The sequence below is a fragment of the Martes martes genome, assembly GCF_963455335.1.
Source record: "Martes martes genome assembly, chromosome: 9".
Lineage (NCBI taxonomy): Eukaryota > Metazoa > Chordata > Mammalia > Carnivora > Mustelidae > Martes > Martes martes.
Genome location: NC_137896.1, coordinates 137,367,403 through 137,384,248, shown reverse-complemented (window position 1 = coordinate 137,384,248; position 16,846 = coordinate 137,367,403). Strand labels below are relative to the sequence as shown.

Genomic DNA, 16,846 nt, shown 5'->3' with positions numbered 1-16,846 from the left:
ATTCATCCTTTCTGATGGAGGCATCATACTCCATAGTGTATATGGACCACATCTTCCTTATCCATTCATCCGTTGAAGGGCATCTTGGTTCTTTCCACAGTTTGGTGACCGTGGCCATTACTGCTATAAACATTGGGGTACAGATGGCCCTTCTTTTCACTCCATCTGTATCTTTGGGGTAAATACCCAGTAGTGCAATTGCAGGGTCATAGGGAAGCTCTATTTTTACTTTCCTGAGGAATCTCCACACTGTTCTCCAAAGTGGCTGCACCAACGTGCATTCCCACCAACAGTGTAAGAGGGCTCCCCTTTCTGCACATCCTCTCCAACACATGTTGTTTCCTGTCTTGCTAATTTTGGCCATTCTGACTGGTGTAAGGTGGTATCTCAATGTGATTTTGATTTGAATCTCCGTGATGGCTAGTGATGATGAACATTTTTTCATGTGTCCCACTATAGCACTTCTTCTGGGAAAATGTGACAGGCACGATCTGTTCAGATTTCCCCACCTTTTATAAACCAAACTGGACATGTGGACCCATAGATCACTGCACACGCACACTACAATAATACGACTTTCTCTGGACATGCAACCCAAGCAGACTCACCCGTTGTCCCTACTAGTATAAATCCACAAGAACCGAACCAAGGCTGTTAGCTAGGCTGGTAGGCAGGGGCCAGGCAGTAGGGCCTTTGTGTTTCATTGGCTTCTCATCTACTCTGCCAGCTAAGAATAAATAAAATAATAATAAATAAAAGGCTGGCGACCCCATCCCCATTAGGAAGGCTGGTATGAGAACAGGAAGTAACAAGTGTCGTCAAGAATGTGGAGAAATTGAAATCCTCGTGTACTCTTGCAGGGAATGTAAAATGGGCAACTACCATGGAAAACAGTTTGTTGGTTACTCAAATAATTAAAAATAGAACTGCCATATGATTCGGCAATCCTGCTTCTGGGTATATACCCAAAGGAATTAAAAGCAAGGACTCAAAGAGATACTTGTACGCACGTGTTCATAGCAGCAGTCATAGTAGCCGAAGCGTGGAAGCAAGTCTAGTATTCGTCAGTGGATGGATGGGGAACCGGAAGGTGGTATGGAGGTACCATGGCTTGTTATTCGGCCTGAAAAAATGAGGAAACTCTGACAGACTACAGCATGGGTGCACCTTGAGGGCATTATGCTAAGTAGAATAAGCCAGTCACAAAAGGGCAAGTAGTATGCTGTCCCGCTACAGCACGTGTGGGACAGCATACGGTGTGGTACCTAGAGTGGTCAGAGTCATGCAATCATAAAGCAGAGGGCCATTATCGGGCTGGTAGTGAGGGGCGGGGAGCGCTGGGCAGTCATTGTTTAATGGGCACAGTGTTTCAGTTTTGCAAAATGAGAAGAGTTCTGGGGGCGACTGGGTGGCTCGGTGGGTTAATCCTCTGCCTTCGGCTCAGGTCATGATCTCAGGGTCCTGGGATCGAGCCCCACATAGGGCTCTCTGCTCAGTGGGGAGTCTGCTTCCCCCTCTCTCTCCACCTGCTTCTCTGACTACTTGTGATCTCTGTCAAATAGATAAATAAAATCTTTAAAAAAAAAAAAAAACGAGAAGAGTTCTGGAGATCGGTGGTGATGGTTGCACAGTGACAGGAATGCGTGAATACCACTTCGTTGTGAACTCAGAAATGGATAAGGTGGTAAATGATTAAGGTGGTTATGTTACGTACCTTTTACCATGATCAGTCGATCAGTAGATGGTTGGAGAAATGGAGTCTTGAGTTGGGAACCATTTGAATATATACCTGATAAACATTTTTTCATAGACTTTTTTTGGAGCAGCTGTAGTAGGCTCGCTGTGAAATTTTGAGCAGAAGGGTCGGAGATTTCCCATATTCCTGCCACCTCCCCCACCAAGCAGTGTGTCTGTTACGGTCAGGGACCTTCTGTTGACACGTCACAATCACGCAAAGTCCACAGTCCGCTTTAGGGCTCACGCTTAGTGTTATGCATCCCTGGAGTTTGGGCAAATGTATAATGACACGTATCCACCATTTGTTTTTAAGTTTAGAAAAGAGTTTGAACAAGAAGGTGAGATCGGCTCGACGACTGAGCTGGAAAGCTGACGAGGCTGGTTCCTGTCTGTCTTTGCTTCAGAGCACCATGGAGGACGCTAACGGCGCCAAGCAGAGCGTGACTGGGGACTCGCGTCCGGCCGAGGGCCAAGCCGGGAGCAGCGCTCCGCAGGGAGAGCAGGGGCACCTGCTTTATCACGAGGAAACCATTGACCTCGGCGGGGACGAGTTCGGGTCTGAAGAGAATGAGACTATGTCGGAAGATTCTAATAATTTTGTAGATAAGCTTAATGAGCACATGATGGAAAGTGTCCTCATTTCTGACTCTCCTAATAATAGCGAAGATGACGCGGGTGACCTCGGCTGTTTGCAGGACGTTGGGGACCCTGCAGAAGGCAGCGCCGGTCCCAGACTGGAAAGTCTCGAGGACGAAGGAGCCGTGGACACCCTGAGCAAGGACAGTGAAAGTGACGGAGAGGGGGCATCTGAAGACATCTCTGGCACGACCTCCGACCCAGAGCACAGTCAGGTCACAGGTGTGCCGACCTTGGGGGAGGAGGGTGCAGAGGACCCTGGCCCAGGGGACAGGAGCACTGGCCCGGAGGGGCCGGGGGGCGCTGCACCCTTGAGGCAGTCCCCTCCCCACGAGGAGCCCATCCCCGTGTGCACCATCTTCAGCCAGCCGCTCCCCGCCCACTCCCAGCAGCCGCTGCTGCTGCGGGACGGCTTCGAGTCCCAGATGGTGAAGTCTCCGAGCTTCAGCGGCGCCAGCGAGACGGTGGCCAAGACCCCTCCCCAGGCGGTGCAGCCAAGCCCCAGCCTGAGTAAATTTTTTGGCGATCCCGCCAACACTAACTCCTTGGCCTCAGACTTCTTCGATTCGTTCACGACTTCCACTTTCATCTCCGTCAGTAACCCCAACGCAGGTTCTTCGGCTCCAGAAAATCTGTCTTCGCTCTCCACTGCCGGGGGAGAGAGGTCCCCAGGTGCCGCCGAGCCTTCTCACTCCCCAGGGATGGAAAAGTCAGAAGCAGGGGTTTCCACGGCTTCTCTAGAAATCTCTCAGTCTCCAAAACCGTTTTCCCAGATCCAGGCTGTGTTTGCGGGGAGCGAGGACCCCTTTGCCACAGCCCTGAGCATGAGCGAGATGGACCGCAGAAGTGACGCCTGGCTCCCCGGGGAGGCGACCAGGGACATCCTGATTTCAGTAGCCACCCAGCAGTACAGCACAGTGTTCGTAGACAAGGACAGCCTCACCATGCCGGGCCTCAAGTTTGACAACATCCAGGTAGGTGGGAGACATCCTTAGAGGGGGTGTTCGTGGCGGGACTCAGCGGCCACTTCAGTTCCTCTTCATCTTTTTGCTTTCCCTCCCTCTCCCTCACCCCCTGCTACGGGGTGGGGGGTGGGTGTGCCCACACGTGCACACATGCGCGCGCCTCTCAAGGACTGAAAAGGCCTCATTTCTCAGCGATTCCTAAAATCCTCATTTGGAGAGTCTGTGTTACGTCACTAGTTAATTTGATTTCCTTGATGTAATATATTTAAGGCAGTGGTCAAAGTCTTAGAAGTACATGCCAGCAAGGTAGAGAGTTACGTCATAATTCTTTAATGTAACCAGGAACTTCATGTGGTCTGGTTATTTGTGACATGTAAGCTTCAGCAAACGATAAGTCCCCCGTTCCTTTCATTTTAAATCTGGGGAGTTTTGCATTTTACGTGCTTCATACAGAGTTTTATAGACTCATTAAAAAAATGAGTCTTTGTCATGGCCCCACAAAGTAACAAATCACAGAAATGATTTCAACATTTTATATAATAAATAGTGACATAGAGAACTTCAGTCTACCAATCAAAGACAATAAGATTCTCTCTATTTTCTGTTATCTAATTAGGCATTTGATTTATGATTATTCCATGTTTGCTAAAGTGTGGGAAAATGGCCTGTCTCAGGCAGCCCTGATGGGACCATAAGTCAGTACAAACTTTTTTAAATAAAGTTTTTAAATCAGCATCCAAATGTGCATATTATTTGGTCCAGAAAGCCAGTCTTGGGATTTTTTTTAGAAGGGAATAATGTCACTGGTATGCAAATACCCAGCTTCTGGGATGCCCGTCAGAGTGTGGTTTATTATGGCAAAGCATCTGAAAGGACCCAAAAGCCGTTATCAGGAGGCTGCTTGAATACATCTGACTCGTCTGTCCGATTGAATATTAACAGAGGCGGGGCTCCGGGGGGCTCAGTTGGTGAAGCGTCTGCCTTCGGCTCAGGTCGTGACCTCAGGGTCCTGGGATCGAGCCCCGCTTCAGGCTCCTGGACTCCCTGTTCAGCAGGCAGTCTGCTTCACCCCCTGCTTGTACACACTCTCTCGTGCTCTCTTTCAAATAAATAAATAAATAAAATCTTTTTTAAAAAATAAAAAAATGTTTAGAAATGATGATATAGCAGAATTTTTAACGAGGTTCATATCTTATTGTTAAATTTGAAAACCTGGCTACCAGATAGCATGAGGCATGCGTGGTACAGGAAGAATGTTCACAAGTACATGTAATGCGCGCTGGTAACGCAAGCGTGTGGGAGGCGGGCTGCAGGTGATGGCAGGGTTGTGGCCCAGCCCGGTGCATGGGGGACACCGCTCCAGCATGTGCGTCTCCACCTGCTCAGGGGAAGCAGGTGCCCTGTCCTGCACACACGTGGCTGGTCGGAAAGCCCGGAGTGTGGGACGCGTGATGTCGTGGCGTTGGTGGACTGCTGTGCCCCGGGGAAGGCCCACACTGGGAACATGGAGCTGGTAGCTCTTTGCTAGGGACCTAGCGGTGCAAGCCCATAGGTTCTGGACAGTTCGCGTGGCAGTCTTGACCGTGCGTTCAGGTACCAAACACATACTTACTGTACACACACCATGCACCAGGCACCCTGGGACGCTTCCTTCTCCGCTCTTTCAAGCAAAATATACTGAACATAAACTTCCTTTTGTAGGATCTTTGTAACGAATTCTGGTTATGGACTCTGAGTTCAGGGGATGCTTGGACGTGCAGGATTTGATTTGCGTATTCACACACTCCCTCCCCACCCTTCCCTGGCCCTGTCTGCCTCCACTCTCCCCGTTCCGGGGTGGGGAGGGGGCGCTTTACTATTCTGCTTCCTGTTCCTTCAGTCCCTGCTCTGGGGAGCCTGTGCTCGGTGGCTGTGTTCCCGCAGCCTCAGTGGGACTGGCCTTTTAGCACGTCCCGGCCACACTATCTGTTGTTTGCCGTTGCACCTCCCATTGTAATTCAGGGGGAAATTGGACCGTTGCCCTGGAAATGACTTTGCCCAGGGGTTCTAGGGTACGTTTGGAGGTGTGTGGAGGGGTTTCACTCTGGGTGCCGTGAGGTCTGGGGTGAGCACACGACATTGCATGGTCGGGCCTAGAATGCCAGAGAGCCCGCGGGCTGGTTAGTGTCGGACCGGAAGTACCGGGCTGCCCCACGTGTCAGTCCTTCTGCCTTTCGCCTCCTTCAGGTCCTCCGGTAGCGCCTCCAGTACCGCATACGGTTCCCAGAGCACCTCCGACTCTCCCACGTGACAGGTGTGCTGGACGTGTGCTCATGTGTCTCTTCGTCTGGATGTTCCCAGTCCCGAGGCAGAAAGGGAAACGTGTGGTTACCCTTGAGCCGACGTGCTGTGTTTATTTGGCAGAAGACTGCAGATTGGGTTCTGTATTCACTTTCCGGGCACACCAAGCTTTTGAAACCATTGATTGGGTTTACTTATTAATAACCCCCCCCCCCGTTGCTGTTATTACCACAGAGATGTTCACTCTCAATCAGCTTTCTAAAACACAGTTTTTCTCCAGGTTGCTCACCTCATTAAAAATTACCTTCCTGGGGAATAAAACTTGGAAAGATTTTAATTTGTTTCTTGTGTAGTGACGGCTGTGGTGGTCTTAGCTAAGTTAGGAGCTGGAAGGGGAGCGTGTGACACTTCATTCCTCCTCAGTGGCATTAGAGGGAGGACACAGGCATTTTCAGCTCGTTATGGTTGCCCGTGGCCTCTGTCCTCAAAGGAGTCAATAGAAAGTTTGTGGGGAAATGGTAGTTCGTAACTTTTCGGAACCAGTAAGGAATGGAGGTGGAGAATCATCGGATGGTGCTTGTTCATAAAGAGACAGAAACAGGAAAAGGGAATAAATGGAAGCAGCAAAATTTCAGTGCTGAGGGCACAGGGCGCGGGAGGTGGTGGGACCAGGCCCCTGTCGTGGGCGTCAGAATTCTCCAGTCCACGCCGGCAGAACGAGAAGCCTGGCACACGCACTTGGAGACTACATCCTTCCCCCACCCCTTTCTCACTCTGTTCCCCGTTCTCACCTTCCCCCTCACCCTTCCTGCAACTCGGAATTCACTGGAATCCCGTCAAGGAGGCCCACACGGTCCGTGTGGAAACCCCTCGTCAGGAGTCCCCAGAAGCCAAGGAGCCACCTTTTCCCGCAGCCCCACCGGCCCTGTGTTCTCAGCGTTAATGAGTCCGCAGACGCCACTTAGGTCCTCTCCATTTTTAATGGTTATTTTTTTCTGGATATGCAGTATGTTTACGGTATAAAATTCAAGTTGACAGGTGTTTTTTTTTCCCCCATTCAACATTTTAAACATGCCCTTCCATCGTATTATGGATGTGAAGTTTATGATAATTTTAAGATTTTATTTATTTGAGAGGGAGAGAGCACAAGCAGGTAAGAGGGGGACGCAGAGAGGGAGAGGCGGACTCCCCACTGAGCACGGCGCCTGACACGGGGTTCGATCCCAGGGCCGTGGGATACTGACCTCAGCCAAAGGCAAGCGCTTAAGGACTGAGTCACTCAGGCACCCTTTAATAATTTATATCTTCATGGGGCGCCTGGGTGGCTCAGTGGGTTAAGCCTCTGCCTTCGGCTCAGGTCATGGTCTCAGGGTCCTGGGATCGAGCCCCGCGTCAGGCTCTCTGCTCGGCAGGGAGCCTGCTTCCCCCCCCCTCCGCCTGCCTCTGCCTACTTGTGATCTCTATCAAATAAATAAATAAAATCTTTAAAAAATAATAATAATTTATATCTTCACTCTTCTGTACCTAATGTACATGTTTTCCTCTGGTTACTTTTAAGATTTTATTACTGGTTTTCAGCTGTTTGACCCTGATGTGGCATCATGTGGTTTTCTTTTCTGCTTCTGTTGCTTGGATTTGTTGATTCCGTTGGGATGTGTTTTCCCACTTGGGAGTATTCTGGTCCTTACTTCCTCAAAGAGTTCTCAGTTCCTCCCTCCCTCATTACTGCTCCTGGGACTCCAGTTCCACACGTTAACTCAGATTTGCCAGAGGTCACGGAGGATGTGTTTGTTTTGCAGTTTTATTTCTTTTTGCTTCCCTTAGAAATTCTTGGAGTTGTGTCCTGAAGTCTGTATGTCTTTCCTTCTTTGCTTTTTAGTTTCCAGCTGATGCTTTTTGATGAATTTTTCATATTTTTTATCTCTGGAATTTACGTTTGCTTCTTTCGTGTATCCTTTTCTTTATCCAGTGTGTTGAAATTTTACTTCAGACCCTCACGAACGTTTATAGTAGCTGCCTGAAGGTTCTCTTCCAGACAGTCTACCGTCTCCGTAATCTCTAGGTCTGTTTGTACTTATCTCTTCTCTTGGTTGTGAGCCACGTGTGCTACCTTTGTCCTGTGTCTCGTCATTTTTGATTAGAGGTTGGACATCGTGCGTTTCCTGGTTTTGGTCGGCATTCTGGTCGGCATGTACAGTATATGCAGATTGACGTGAGCTTTTTCAGGTTTATTTTCAAGCTTCTTAGGGTGAGGGTAGAGGAGCTTTTACTCATGGGTGGCCTTTCTCACATCTCTTGAGAGCCTCCGTGTTCATCGGGAGTGCTCCACAACAGTTGGCATAAACTTGACTTCTCTCAGCGTGTGTGAGCACTGAACACCGCTCAGCTTCCCTCTTGTTTCACCTTCTAGAGCATCCCCCTGCGCGTGGACCACGTGGTGTCCAGCAGTAGAGTCAGGCTTCTGCACAGCGTTCCCTCCTTTCCAGCTCCCCAGCCACCCCGGCCTCTCAGGTTCCCAGCTTGGTCTCCTCACCTCAGCCAGTTCACCACACCCTGCTCGGGACTCCTCTTCACACAGATGTGCCTTTGAATTAAAGAGTTCAAGTCATCTGTCCCGGTCTTGGGATCCCAGCCCTCCACCGGGTCTGAAAACAATTGCTTCCTCCCTTCCTCACACTAGGACAGTCCCATCCCGGTGCTGCTTTTGCTCGCCACCCGCACAGGCGGCTCCTGAGCTGAGTCTGCTGAACCGAGCTGAAGCATGAGAGCGAGCCCGGGAAGACGTGCGGGCCAGTTCAGGCCATTCTGTGGCAGCCCCCCAGGGCTCTCCTTGTTGAAGCATTCTCGAATTCTGATGTGTTTGGGATGTGTTTGGGGGCCTCACAAGAAAAAAAGATTCAGAGTTTGTTTATTTATTTATTTATTTTTTTAAAGATTTTGGTTTTTTGACAGATCACAAGTAGGCAGAGAGGCGGGCAGAGAGATGGAGAAGCAGGCTCCCCACTGAGCAGAGAGCCCGATGTGGGGCTCGATCCCAGGACCCTGAGATCATGACCTGAGCCGAAGGCGGAGGCTTAACCCACTGAGCCACCCAGGTGCCCCTTTGGTTTTGTTTTTACAGCTTTATGGAAAACACTTCATATGCCATACAGGCCACACATTCAACATACAATTCACTGGTTTTTGGCATTTTGACAGAACTGTGCGGCCATCACCACAGTCAGTTTTTATCTCCTCCAAAAGAAGCCCTTCAGATTCACCTCCCATCTCCCACGCCCCTCCCCCAGCTCCAGCCAAGCACTGATCTCTCTGTCTCTGTGGATTCTCCCTTTCTGGACGTTTCATACAAGTGCGGTCGTACAACATGTGGTCTCGCGTGACTGGCGTCTGTTACAGACAATGATGTTTTCAGGAGCGGCCCATTTTGTAGCCTGCGTCACTCCTACATCATCACTTTTTATTGTCGGATAACATTCCGGCGTTGTGGGTTCCACATTTTACCCATTCGTCCCTCAACAGGCATTGGGTTTGTTCCCACTTTGGGCGGTTGTAAATAACGCTGCTTGTGAACATCATGAACCAGTTTTGTGTGGTCACGTTTCCATCTCTCTTGGGTACGTCCCTTGGAGTAGAACTGCTGGGTTACATGGCACCTCTCGGGTTCGTTTTTTTAAAGATATATTAGAGAGAGAGAGAGAGCGAGAGCGCGCATGTGTGTACACACGCGAGAGGCAGAGGGACAGACTCTCAGGCAGACTCCCCGATGAGTGTGGAGACTGATGCCACGCTGGATCCCGGACGCTGAGATCATGACCTGAGCCGAAACCAAGAGTCAGGGACTCAACCAACTGAGCCACCCAGGCGCCCCTGGGGTTCCCATTGTGAGGAATGTCTTCCGGATGGCTGCACCGTTTTACATTTCACCAGTTTGGGGGTTTGCCTCATTTTTGTTTCTTTGATGTTGTTTGTCCAGGAGGTTTGGCTTACGCTGGGAGAGCGCAAGGAGCGAGAGGATCACGTGCTCCTGGAGCTTCTCTGCTGGGGCCGTGGCAGAGAGCTCCGCGTGCGCGTGCGCGGGGTCGGGTGCGGGGCCCGCTCTCTCTTCAGACCGCTGCCCCACGACCACTGTGGCTTCCCGTTTCCCGGACAGCAAAGCCCGCATGCTGTGAATCAGCGGCTCTGGTTTCCATTTTGTCTTTGTCCCTTAAAATCAAGAAGGGACTGGTAAACGGTCCCCACACTGCAGGAGGGGCGGCAGCCCGCAGCCTCTGTGAGCCGAGATCAGCCCCTCGCTCTTGCATAAACACATCTGATTGTGGGCGGGGCGGGGGGACAGGCATCTTCCCCGTTGCCTGCCTGAGTCCTGGCTCATTCCCAGCTGTCTCCCCACGTTTCCTGCTCTGGCCTTGGATGCACTAGTCCCTCACTGAAGACTTGCTGATTTGGACGGGTCCAAGGCTTCCAGGCGGAGCCCACCCCAGGAGCAGCAGCATAGCTCTAAGAAAAATTCCAGAGTGGGAGAAATTTGCTTCCCTCTCCAGCAACCATAGAGGATATGCAGTCAGCTGTCATGACTCCTGGGCCATAGTCCCCTCCAGCTCAGTGACACAGCAGCAGTAGGTTTGCAGGAAGACATGTTGTCCCATCCCTGGGCCCTCATAGGTAAAATGTTTGTTAGTCCTACATGTGCTCCTGTCTCAGGAACTTCCTGTGCTAACAAAAATGTTAGCCACCGGAGAATTTTAAAGGCAAAAGATTTTTTCAGTGTGGTCTAATTAACGGAGAATGTTGCAGGGTGGAGGAATTAAATTGATCCTCCCTCTGCCGCATCGAGATGGGATTCTGCCCTTTCCCGGTTCGCAGCTCCTCCCACTCGGATAAAGCCCTTTGTCTGATAGGAGTTGCCTTCCCGGAAGCTTTGTGGAGCCATATGGCTGATCTCTTTTTATTCTGCCCTTTAATTGTCCCTCCTGGACCAGTTAGCCCCTTCTAGCATTTGAAGCATTTCATCTCATGCTCTGAAAGCAAAAAATCGTCAAAGTGCTGCTTCTGGATTTTCGCTGCCATGTAAGTGAGAGGTGCGGCCTGGCCTCTTGGAGCACCAGGCTCAGCACCCTGGGCCGGACCAGACAGGTGACCTGCACCGCCCCTGCCAAGGCCCCCGCTCCCCCTTCACCTGTGGGTGGGCAGTCGCAGACCCCCGCGGCACCTTTTCTGCCCTCCTGCACACATTGTCCACAGGCTGGTGCTTTTTACCTGTCGGCATTCTGGGCGACCACGGAAGATTCACCTTACTCGCCTATGCCAAGGGCAGGACAACAAAAGGAAGGGGCAGAGGCGGTCGTGGAGTCTGCAGGGGACACCTCCACGCTGCTTCCCTCTCCGGCCTGCGTCGCTGTGTGCTCCCGGTGGCCTTGCACTGCTGGCCCTCGGCGGTCCGCGGCCGGAAGCAGGTGTTGTGCTCGCCGAGATGGAGCGAGCTCTTAGCCCCCCATACCCCCGTCCCCGGGTCGCGTGGCGCCCTGGCCGTCCCAGCGACTGCAGTCCTTCCTCCTCTGGCTGGGCCAAAGCGCCCTGTCCTCTGCATCCATCCCCCACCACGCTTCCGTTTTCCCCTTACGTTTGGTTCCCCTTTTTTTTTCTTTTTAATCTAGGTGTAATTGATACACATTGTATTCATTTCAGGTGCACAACATTCAGTATTTGCAGATATTTCAAAATGGTCTCCACGATAGGTCTAGTTAACATCCCTTACCTTACATATTCTGGAATTATTTTTCTCCTGATAAAAACTTGTAAGATGGACTCTCTTAGCAACTTCCAGGTCCGCACCGCAGTGTTGCTAACTAGTTGCCGTTTGTCCCCAGGACTTTCTGTAACTGAAAGTTCGCACCTTTGACCACCTTTCCCATTTGGCCCGTCTCTGCTCCCCACCCCTGCCTCTGGCAGCCACCACTATGTTCTCTGTTCCCTGTGAGTTTGGTTTTTTTGGTTTTTGTGTTTTTAAGATTCCACGTAGAAGTGAGGTCACGCAGGATTCGGCTTCCTCTGACTTCTTGCCCGTAGCAGAATGGCCGCGGCGCCCCTGCGCTGAAGCACAGCAGGGTTCCGTTCCTTCCCGTGGCTGCACACTGTTGCGCGGCGCACACGCCGCCCCTTTATCTGCGTGTCCGTCCGCAGACTTGTGGCTTGTTTCCACATGGTCTGGGAACACGGCAGCGCAGACCTCTTTTCAAGTTAGTGTTTGTATGTCCTTCAGATAAGCAGCCGGGAGCGGCATCGCGGGGCCCTACGGTGGTCCCGTTTCTGACTTTCCGAGGAACGTCCCTCCTGTGGCACGGTGGCCACACCGTCTCGTGTCCCATCGGCGGTGCACCGTGATCCCACTCATCCCCGTCCGCACCATCCACCCTCCTCGTGTGCTGTGGATTCCACGTCTCCGTCCTCGCACCCTGTCCACGGGGGTGGCGAGCCTAAAGAGTCAAGCTGTGTGGCCGGAGTTCCCCCCGCAGAGGCCCATGAGGGCGCTTTCCCGGCCCACAGCATGACTCCAATGCGCAGGGGGTCTGGCCGAGCCGGTGGTAGAGGACCTGCAGGGGAGGGCAGTCTTCTCTTCTCTCCGGGCTTGGGGGTGAACCCAGCCCCAGAAGGAAGCCCACAGCCAGCCCCCACCCAGCCCTGGGGCCCGAATCCCCCTCCTGGCGCATCCCTTGTGTAAGCCTGGTCCTGGGGCTGGTGATTTACCCCCTCTTCTAAAAGAAGGCGCAGTTCTAAAATACCCATTTTATTAAAGGTGGTGATGCTTGAGCATCTGGGTGATTGAAGTTTTACTGTACTGTAACCACGTTTTAACCTCCATACACCAATGGAGAAAAAAGAAATCTCAATTAGTTATGGGTTCTGGTTAGCTGAGTTTAATTAACATTTTATTGTCTTGACATATTTTCTTTCCATTCCTTCCAGGGGGACGCAGTTAAAGACCTGATGCTTCGCTTCCTGGGCGAGAGAGCCGCGGCGAAGAGACAGGTCTTACACGCTGAGTCCGTGGAGCAGACTTTCGTGGGGTTGAGACAGCTGATCGTAAGTAATGATGGGTTTGATTTCAGTATTGTTGTTTCTAGAAGGCCGGCCTTTCTCTGTATATTTTCCTTGGAGTTAATTACTTCAAATGTGTTATCTAAAGCCTTGCATGTCCATAAAATTTTGTTGGATTAGATACCAGTCCGGTGCAGCAAAAAGTGTCATATTAACATACTTTTAATCTTAAGGCCAATTAGTTAAAAAGCCATTATTTTAAATGATTAAACTACTTGAAGCAGAATATACTTTGATTAAATATATGCTTCATCAGATACGATAACTAAAGATAACTAATTTTCATTTTTATGTTTTTTTTTTTAAACACTTTGTTTTTGCCACTTGGCATAAAGGGTCTATCATTGAATGGGAGGGTTCACCAGAAATGCACACAAGAATCCTTGTTCGTGACAGGATAAGTGTGAATTGCAGGCGGAGATGCAGCCCCAGATGCTAACAGGGAGCCACCCGAACTACAGGCACGTTAACATGAACGGGTGGGTGTTTCTGGCGGTCTTTGAACCCTGGGAAACTGCATGCCCCCCACAACTGCCTTTTTCTCGTTACCTTTCGTCATATTTAAAGGAGTGTCTGTCCTCAAAAAGGTGAGTAAGGATCATTTGTTTAGGTGGTGAGCAGATATTTTATACACGAAGCAGATAAAGCTTAGGGACACCCAGGTGCCTCAGTCAGCTGAGTAATCAGCTCTTGACTTTGGCCCTGGTTGCGATGTCAGGGCTGTGGGATCGAGTCCCACGTCAGGCTCTGCGCTTGGTGTGGAGTCTGCTCCTCCCGTGCCCCCTGCTCCACGTTCTGTAAAATAAATAAGATCTTTTTTTAAAAAACGATTAAAGTTTCATTTTTTAGTAAACGTAAGTCAAGTGCTTCATTGGGTTTCTTTTACTGAAGTGATTCTAGAATTACTGCTGTGACTCAGAAGCTTTGGGAAGAAAAGATGCAGAGATAGGCTGGCTTTTTGTTTATTTAAGATTTTTTTTTTTTTTTTTAATTTATCTGCACACCCAGTGGAGGGCTCGAACTCACACCCAGAGAGCAAGAGTTGTGTGCTCTGCTGACTGAGCCAGCCAGGGCGCCCCGGAGATAGTCTTGTTTTAAAAGGGGTGGGAAACACCTAGTTTTTAAATATCCATATACTTTATCATTTGTTAATGAAGTGATAGTTCTTTACGGGCAAGCATTTCCATGGTCGTGTGACGCTCATCACACCCACACTCCCGCGTTTTCGGGAGGGTTCTTGGCATTGCCTTGGTTTGACCCTGCAGCAGCTGCTGTGACTGTCATCATGAGGGCAGGTGGCCCTGGACAGCCACTTCGTGGTGACCAGTTCTTTATCTTTTTAAGTAAACTCGACCCCACACGTGGGACTCGAACTCAGGACTCTAGGATCAAGGGTCCCTTACTCTCCCAACTGAGCCACCCAGGCACCCCTGTAATGATCCGTTTGAAAAGTACACACAAAGCCACACACAGTCCTTGTAACTAATTTGTTCTACAGGCAGTCTTTTTACCTTCCTTATTTGTGCTGTTAATAAATATATACAGTAGCTTGGGGTTTTTTCATACAATGAAAATACCTAACACCGGGAGAAATTTTATTAGAGTCCTAACAAGGAGATCTATTTAAGGTGGAAAATGTATTTATAAAAAAATTACCCTGCCGTGGTATTTTAATTACGTCCTAAAATAATTCCTAGCCTCTTTAAGATTAGGAAAGAGTTTTGAAATGTATTTCCCTAAGTAATGTCAGCGCATTCTAAGATTGTAATTTACAGGGAAGTGAGTGTCACAGCCTGTGGAGAAGGACGTTTTAATCACGTTAACGGTGTCATATATAGAGTTAATGATTCCTTTTGAGTCGTAGATGGGGAAAGTTATGTACATACCATTAGTTACTTGAGTGACTTTTATTGGACTATTTTCTCATCTTTTAAAAGTTGTCGTGTGCCTGTGTTCAGTTTTTCAGATAGTTATATCTTATTTCCTAGTATAAAAAAAAGTAACATATATTTAAGTTGAGATCTTTTTTCTCATACCAAACTAACTTTATTGTCAGAGTTCTACTTGTCATTTCCAGTAATTGTGAGATTTTCATAAGATTTTTCTCTACAGAGCTTAAAGTTTTAGAGGGTATGCCTTAAACTGTAATTATAAGAATAATTTCTTCACCAAATACTTCTGACATCTGTTGAAATGGAGGAGGATCACCAGGAAGGGGGCTAGAAAGTGGACAAGAATGGGATAAAAATAGCAAAAAGCACTCTGAGAAAATGCGTAATTAAGATCCCAGACAGGCAGCGCGTGATCCAGAGCTGTGGCTCACAAGGCTGCTGAGCTGCGGCCCCGCTGGTGCGAAGGGTGGAGTGCCAGCCGGTCGAACTCGGCACGTTGGGTCGTTCCAGCCTGTCCTTTGAAGAGTCTCCTTCATCCCGTCCCTTAGACCTGGCTCATTGGGCACAGGCCAGCCCCGGTCTCCCCGGACCTATTTCTGTTGACAGAGGGGCCCCAGCCCTGCTAGGTCCTTGTCATCACTCGGGCAAGTCCAAGAGCAGAAACGAACCTCAGAAGGCTGAAGGCCCTGCCCTTCGGAGTCTGCAGAGGTAAAGCGCGGGCACCCGCACCCAGACGTGTGCACATGCTTGGCGTGCGTGAACAGGGAAATGTCCCCAGGCCTTCTGCGTGAAGCTCGTGCGAGGACAGACCCTGGAGAAGAGTGACTGCAGTGGGAACCACGTCTCTTCCATGGTAGCTGGGCGGGGGCCAGAGTGGGTCAGGGAAATGACAAGGGCACAGGGTGCGAGTGACAAGACAGAGCCCAAAACACACACTCAGGTAGAGAGAGCAGGTTACTCGGGAAAGGAGAAGCTAAGCCGTGATGGTACAGAATTAATGGGATATCCAAGTGGGAAAAGTTAAAAAGTCAGCACACACAAAAGTAAACTCCAAATAAATTAAAACGATTTTTGAATTCCAGAAAATAGAGTAAATTCTTAATGACTCAGGGTAGAAAAGCATTCTTTAAATCTTTCAGGAAGAAATGAATAAATTTAACTACTTTAAAACTTGAAACTTGCATACGACAAAAACACCATAAACAGTTTTAAAAAGAGAGCTACAGGGGCGCCTGGGTGGCCTAGTCAGTTGAGCGTCTGCCTTCAGCTCAGGTCAGGATCTCAGGGTCCTGGGATCGAGCCCAGGGTCCAGCTCCCTGCCCAGTGGAGAGTCTGCTTCTCCTTCTGTGCCCCACCCCCCCGCTTGTGCTCACGTTTACTCTCTCTCTCTGTCTCTTTCTCTAAAATGAATAGTAAAATCTTTTTTTTCAAGTGAGCATTAATACACATTAATACCTTCCAACCATTCGTAAGAAACAAAACAGCCCAGTAGAAAAAAAGGCAGATGATATGGAGAGGCCGTTCACAGAAACCACATAGCCTACAGACGTGGGATCAGCGCTTATCCTGCTGGGTGTCCCAGAAACGTGGTACGTTTCAGCCGCATGAGCACAGCAGCCGCAGGCGTCCGTGGCAGGGGAGAGCGAGCTGGACTGCCTGCTCTGTACCGCCTGCCCCCGTCATTTCTACCTGCAGTCCTGTACTATGGAAAAATGCTCGTACCTGTGCGTGGAAGGATGTGCTCAAGAATGTTTGTTCCTGTGTTTGTATTAGCCCAAAATTTTATTGGAAAACCTTAGCACTGAGCAGGAAAAAGAAAGTTGTGTTGCACAGTCAGTTAAATCCTTTGGAACAGTTGAAACACGTGCAGGAGAGCCGCGTTCGTCAGTATAAGTAGATTTCCCTAACAGCGCCGAGCCTTCAGAGCAACGTGCAAAAAGGGTGCTGTTGTGGGCCCGCGTGTGTCAGTGCTTAAAAACAGGCCGATAATCCCTGAGCCACAGCTCCGCGTCCAGGGCAGCCCGGAAAACCTGGCCACGTTGGGCAGCGAATCTGACCTGACCGGGCTTATTTGCTGCCCGCCCTCTGTCTCTCCCCTGCTCCCCTGCTCTGCGGGGCAGAGTGAGCCGGGAGAGCCCCCTCCAGCTGGCACAGCCTCCCGTGGCCTCTGCTCTCCTGCGGGCCGTCACCTCCTGCCTGGGCGTCCCTCTGGTCCTTGGCCCCAGATGCGGCTCCGTCTCT

General features: G+C 50.0%; 2 protein-coding genes across 3 annotated transcripts in view; both read left to right on the top strand.

Annotated features, from left to right (window-relative positions):
* The window catches only part of RPS7 (ribosomal protein S7), a 261,270-nt gene that overhangs the window by 113,035 nt on the left and 131,389 nt on the right, over positions 1-16,846 (top strand). The window lies entirely within an intron of this gene.
* The window catches only part of TRAPPC12 (trafficking protein particle complex subunit 12), a 73,772-nt gene that overhangs the window by 5,938 nt on the left and 50,988 nt on the right, over positions 1-16,846 (top strand). For both annotated transcript variants that reach the window (XR_013967443.1, XM_080813962.1), the window contains exons 2-3: positions 2,051-3,347; positions 12,582-12,698. Coding sequence is in view for 1 of the 2 variants with exons in the window: in XM_080813962.1 (XP_080670088.1) it covers positions 2,148-3,347; positions 12,582-12,698 (1,317 nt within the window). In the remaining variant the exon portion in view is untranslated. The remainder of the gene's footprint in view (positions 1-2,050; positions 3,348-12,581; positions 12,699-16,846) is intronic.